Raw genomic sequence first — 6468 nt, forward strand, 5'->3', positions numbered from 1 at the left:
GAAGTCTGTCCTTGTGTCTTGCTTAAGTGTTTTCTCATTTTAATTTTTGTTGTTGGACTGTCCTTGGTTTAATCTCTGGATTATCAGCCAAATCTCCCTGATATAGTTGCACCCTAGCTTCTGTGTCTCTAACGACCCACGGACATTCTCATCTTCATAACATCAGAGAAAACAGCTCATCAAATCAATGGCAATGCTTTACCCCAACTGATACAATCAACAACACATTAAGATCAAGCACAACTTGGACACTGACCACCTGTGGTAGTCACTAGTCTATCACCCTTAAATCATTTGAATTAAATTGAAATCAAGAAGCAGTCCAGAACATGTCTGCAGTGAACAAACTTTTCAATATAGTATATTAACCATTTAATGGCTCAGACAGAGCGAGGATGGAAGACCCCCGATCTCAGATAGCTGATTACTGAACCCCATGACGTTGAATGACCTCGGGCTGCAAGGCCCAGATTGAGTTCCCCAACCTTCTGAGTGGTTGAACTCCGCAACGTTCTATTACAGGTTTCCCACGCCCTTTCTTTAAAGATGTTCAAAGTTGGGAACTCAGAAAAATACCCTTGATGACCACCTCTGTCTTTGCAGAGTGGGTCCAAAGATTGACACAGTCAGGAGGTCTGACAGTGCGGGGGCGGGGGTGCTTATGGGGGCTCAGGGGCGCCCGCGCGGCTACCTTCCCAGCGCTTGAGCGATGGCTGCTGGGTCAGGAGCAGGCGTGGTTCTCCTTCCCGCGGTGGATCGGGGCCGGCCTACCTCCCGGCGCTTGAGCGATGGCTGCTGGGTCCAGGTGTTTCTGTTTTAACATTTAGGTCTTTGTTCCATTTTGATTTTAGTAAAGTGTATGATGAGATATATGGGTCTAGACTCAGTCTTCTCCATGTGGATATCCAGTTTTCCCGGCACCATTTATTAAAGAGGCTTAGATCTGTGCTTCTTACCTAGGGCCATGATTAGGTTTCAGGGAATCTTCGCATTACACACCTATATCATATACACATTTTCCTTATATATTCATTTTTCTGGATGAGGTTTCTTGGCTCTTACCAGATTCTCAGAGGGCTCCAAGACCCAAAGAGTCTGCTCACAGAGGCATCCAAAACAGAGCTGGCCTCTGGAGCTTGTTCATTCTGAACCAGCTTCCCCAGAGGAGATGACACTAATCTGTAACTTCCCTTGTCCTAGCTTTGGATCAAAGAGAGGACTGCTCATTTTGTTGTTCAACCTAGCAACCAGAAACAGTCTGTGTGACCTGGCTCCAGGGATTCCACAGTATGTTTGTTCTTGTCTTGCCGCGCAGGTGCTCAGAATGCCAGGATTCCCTTACCAACTGGTACTACGAGAAGGATGGGAAGCTCTACTGCCACAAGGACTACTGGGGGAAGTTCGGGGAGTTTTGCCATGGGTGCTCCCTGCTGATGACGGGGCCTGTCATGGTGAGTGGGTCCCTACATCTCCGCCCCTCTGGTTCATCAGTCCACTGACAGCACTTCTGGTCCCCTATGCCATTCGTCTTTTGGTCTTTCTCATCAGCCAGGACCTCTACCTTTATTCATTCATTCACCCAACAGGTATTTGTTGAGTACTTAACCAAGTGACAGATGATATCCTTGACTTTTAAAGTTCAGTGTTGGGCCACGCATGGTGGCACACCCCTGTAATCCCAGCACTCAGGAGGCCAAGGCAGGAGGATCATCACAAATTTGAGGCCAGCCTGGACTACATAGTGAGTTCGAGGTCAGCCTCAACTACACAGCAAGACCCTGTCTCAAAAAAAAAAAAGTCAATTTTTGGGAGTAGATGGGAAGACAAGCAGGGAAGAGGGACTGCAGTGGGAAAAAAAGGCCTTAAAGGAGAGTGTTTCAGGTGAAAAGGAGAATACCGCCTGGTTTATTTTGTTGTTTTAGGATTTTTTGTTGTTGTTGTTTTTGGTACTGGGAATCAAACTCAGCACTTGTCAGTGAGATGCTGGTGCTGCTAAGCTACATTCCCAGCTACCACCTGATACATGTTCAGGGAATCAAACAGGGAGAACCTGGAATGGGCTGACAGAGAGGTTTTTTCAGTGTCAACTTGATATTTGCTTTGTAAGTTCTAGGGCAGAGAGGGAAAAGCTAGATTTTGACTGGAGAGTATAGACCCTGACTGAAAAAAATAGATTTTGACTGGGGTCTCCAGAACCTTGATTAGAGATTGCTCAGCCGTCCCACCTCCGATACAGCAGAAGTTATAACTCACTTCCTTCTCTGTTGTCCCCACCTGCCCACAGGTGGCCGGGGAGTTCAAGTACCACCCAGAGTGCTTTGCCTGTATGAGCTGCAAGGTTATCATTGAAGATGGGGATGCCTATGCCCTGGTGCAGCATGCCACACTCTACTGGTAAGAGGTAGCCCTGTGACTGTCCTCCCCTACAAAATGGCCAGGAGAAAGGGACAAGTGGTAGCATGATTTGGGCGGAAAGACTCATGGCAAAATCAGAGCACTGGACTCCTATCACAGCAGTGCTCTGAAATAGTTCTGTAACCCATAAGAAGACAGTTAACATCTCCCTGCCCTCTGTCCTTACCTACCATGAGAATAACCTCACTGTTCCCTGCAGTCCTCCCAGATGGCGATGGAGAGACTGGCTGGGAGGTTGTGTCTAAGGAGGCTCTCAGAATGTCAAAGGCAAAGACCCTTTAGAGCTCACCTGGTTCAGTTGCTTTGGTTGACAGAAAAGTCACCTGGAGGGTACAGTGGCCAGAGCAGGGTTCTCACTGAAAGTCAGAGCAAAAGAACATGGGTCATCTCACCCCCGGGGCAGAGTTCCTCCTAGTGTACCACCCCCAGTCAGCCCAACCCCAGAGAATCCAGGATCCTCACTGTGAGCAGCCTGTGAGAATTATGGAAAGGAGGGTGATGGCAGTGAGACTGTGGATATGTTGTTTAAAGCCTGGTGGAGTAGTTTCTGGGGGAGCTTCCAAGTGGGACTCAAGAATCTCAGTTCCCTTTGTGCCCTCTCCCTAGTGGGAAGTGCCACAACGAGGTGGTGCTGGCACCCATGTTTGAGAGGCTCTCCACAGAGTTTGTTCAAGATCAACTGCCCTACTCCGTCACGCTCATCTCCATGCCAGCCACCACTGAGGGCAGGCGGGGCTTCTCTGTGTCCGTGGAGAGTGCCTGCTCGAACTACGCCACCACTGTGCAAGTGAAAGAGTGAGTATTTTGAGAAACATTTAGTAGAGATTCTTGACCAAGACCACAGGTGGGCCTAAAAGGGCTGCAGCCTAAAGTCTTACACAGAGCTCCCGTCATCCTCTTCCCCCAACCTTCTCCTGAAGGTCACTGTGCTGTAACCTCGCCCAGGCCTAAGTACTTAGTGTTCTCTCTGTCTAGGCTGCTTCTCACCAGGTACTTACAGCTAGAATTTCTTACTGTTTAGATGTCAGCTTTCAGATCATGTTTTCTCTTGGATATTATCTGGCTTGATTAAGTAATTTGATTATCATCTGTCCTCCAACTAGAATGTGAACTCCAGAAGGAACTTGCTTTGTCTTGTTTAGTACTACATGCCCAGAACTTGGAATTAGCAGGTGTTCACTGATTATTCTTTTGTTGGTTGAATAACTGAATGGGAGAAAAGAGGAGAAAATGGAATCTATGGTCCAAAAGAGGTTAAGATCCCATCGTAGATCCAGGCCAAGGACCAAATGAAGGAAGAGTTGGTGTCCTTGTAATACCCATAATGAGACACTTTCTGAAGCCTATTAGCCTGTAAATACTAATTTTGTACCTGCTATGTGTTAGATAGGAGTTTGAATCTTACAAGAAAGACAAGTCCTATGGTTGAGGAAGGAATTGTGTTCAGGGCAGAGGGAGAATCGTGTCTCCAGAGGTAGGAATCTGGTCGTCTAATACAGGTTGAGAGTAGCCAGGGAATGCGTCTGTTAAACATGAGGTGGAGTGGAGGGCTGAATTGTGGAGATTCATCAGATTTGTTGAGGGGTTAAGCAGCGAAGTGACTTAACCAAGTTGGTATTTTAGAAAGATAACTGATATAAAGGTTAGATGGGAGAGGGGAAAGCCTAGAGTTGTAGAGACCAGTTAGGAGGCTTTGCAGTGATCCGTGGGACAAATATGGTAACTATACTGACAGAACGCAGATTGGAGGGGGTGGTAAACTCCACATGGGGAAGAGGACGTCCAAGTTTGTAGCTTAGGCTTCTGGGTGAGTGGTGACTCTCGTCACTGAGTCCAAGCATCCTGTGTATGGGTGGCCTAGGTCTTGTGAGCAAGTGGGAGCCTGGGACCTGGTGAACCTTTTCTATGCAAGCAAAGCTGGTCAGGTAAGTTTTTAGGATGCCTGCACCATGCCTCTCACCTCTTGTCTGCCTTAGAGTCAACCGGATGCACATCAGTCCCAACAATCGCAATGCCATCCACCCTGGGGACCGCATCCTGGAGATCAATGGGACCCCCGTTCGCACACTCCGAGTGGAGGAGGTACAGTGTGTGTCTAGTGTATCTTATGAGAGTGAGATATAAAATAGACCCTCTGGGAGTTCAGGCTATGGCCTTTACCTTTTCCCACCCCAGCAAGTCTCTTTTTGGCACCGAGTCTGTGACCACTGATGACCTTCTATGTCAGTGTAGCAAGTTCCCAGGGCAGCAAGGATGGCCTGACAGATGGGGAGCAGACAGGATGCCAGGCAGAGAGCACTGTGAGGCTGCTGGCAACTGGAGGTCACCACCAGCCAATTTGAACATTGTCTATACTGTGCTTGGATCATCTGGGTTGGCGTTGGGTGTGCTGGGATGGGGCAGCCTGTAGGAACCAGCCTTACACTGCTTTTGGCCACAGGTGGAGGATGCAATTAGCCAGACGAGCCAGACACTTCAGCTGTTGATAGAACATGACCCAGTCTCCCAGCGCCTGGATCAGCTGCGGCTAGATGCCCGGCTCTCTCCCCACATGCAGAATACCGGACACTCTCACACGCTGAGCACCCTGGACACCAAGGAAAATCTGGAAGGGACTCTGAGGAGACGCTCCCTGAGGTGCCACCTTCCACCCCAGTTCTCTTCTGTCCTGTATCGTTCCTCAGAAGTTGGATTGGCTGTCGAGAGCCATTAGTGTTAAGAGAACCAGCTTGCCATGACAGGGTATCAGGATTGTGCTGCCCCAGCTGTTCCATAAGAATCATAGTTCATAGGAGCTGTGCAGAACCAACTCTCTGCCAGGTTTCCTTAGAAACCAGAGCATCAGGTGGTGTCCACCAGAGTCGTGAGCTGGATGAGAGGCAGGATGCAGGACCTTAATACTGTGCCCTAAAGGGAAACATACAGGAAATATGGGGCTCAGAGTTGAGTAGGGGCACAGTAGGATTGAATAAATATATATATAAGAACTTTGAAAATGATAAAATGAGAGATGATTGCAGGTGTTTTGGATTTGAAGGACCAGCAAACCCCCACTGCAGAGTCTGCCAGGTCCGTGGTCGGGAGCGGTCAGTTGTGTGCAAGCCCCAAGTAAGGAGACTTACAGGAGTCAGAAGCACAGGCTTTCAGGTAGAAACACCCAGACCGAACCTTCAAGATGAGCTCCTTCCTTCACAGTCATCGTCTCTCTCAACTTCTGTCTCTGCATCTGTAAAAATGGGCCGTCTCACAATTAGGTTAAATGTAGAAAGGCCACACAATTGTGCATTGCCAGCCTAGGGTCACCGTGATCAGTAGGATCAATTGGAATCTTATTCGGGCCTGGAATTTAGCTCAGTGGTGCCGCCACCTGCCTCACAAGCGCAAGGTCCTGAGTTCGATCCCTAGTGCCCCCCGGCAAATAGGAATCAGATTCTTTATACCCTGATCCAAAAGCTAAATCAGTTAGGGCCTCCTCAGCTGTTGGAAACGGAACCCTCCCCGCACGTTGCTCCCATCACTCTTGGCTGCCGTGGTCAGAGAGAAGCTAGGAGTGGATGGCCTAGAAAAGGGAAGCTGAGGAGTGACTGGAAAGCGATCAGGTAAAGGGCTGCCATGCCGGAGAGAGGACAGCTCACCTCCTGTACTACACCAGGCACAGTCAGCAGAAGGCCGTGCAGAAGAGCAAGGGCTGGCAAACTTGTGGGGCCGATAAGCCAAGAGCCATCCAGCTTCAGTCCTGTTTGGTCAGTCCAGTAAAATACCATGCCACAGTTTGAGTGATGTAGTCCCGTTATCTTCAGCCTTCTTGTTCTTTCTGCAGTAAGACAAAATAACCGTTATCATCTGTTACTACTGTCAGATGCTTTTGAAAATTAAGCATAGTTTTATTGCTATTAAAAACTACTTATAAGCCAGGCATGGTGGCGCACGCCTGTAATCCCAGTACTTGGGAGGCTGAGGCAGGAGGGTTGCTATGAGTTCAAGACCAGCTTGGGCTATATAGTGAGTTCCAGGTCAGTCTCAACTACATAGTGAGACCCTGTCTCAAAAAAA

The 6468-nt window shown here is 48.6% G+C and overlaps 1 protein-coding gene across 4 annotated transcripts in view; it reads left to right on the forward strand.

The window, feature by feature from the left end:
• Positions 1–6468, forward strand: part of Limk2 (LIM domain kinase 2) — a 68068-nt gene that overhangs the window by 47999 nt on the left and 13601 nt on the right. For all 4 annotated transcript variants that reach the window (XM_010603823.3, XM_010603824.3, XM_010603825.3 and 1 more), the window contains 5 exons: positions 1316–1451; positions 2285–2394; positions 3022–3210; positions 4392–4497; positions 4856–5052. In XM_010603823.3, the coding sequence (XP_010602125.1) occupies positions 1316–1451; positions 2285–2394; positions 3022–3210; positions 4392–4497; positions 4856–5052 (738 nt within the window). The remainder of the gene's footprint in view (positions 1–1315; positions 1452–2284; positions 2395–3021; positions 3211–4391; positions 4498–4855; positions 5053–6468) is intronic.

This window comes from Fukomys damarensis, unplaced genomic scaffold (genome assembly GCF_012274545.1).
Source record: "Fukomys damarensis isolate Sample0158 unplaced genomic scaffold, DMR_v1.0_HiC HiC_scaffold_12, whole genome shotgun sequence".
NCBI lineage: Eukaryota > Metazoa > Chordata > Mammalia > Rodentia > Bathyergidae > Fukomys > Fukomys damarensis.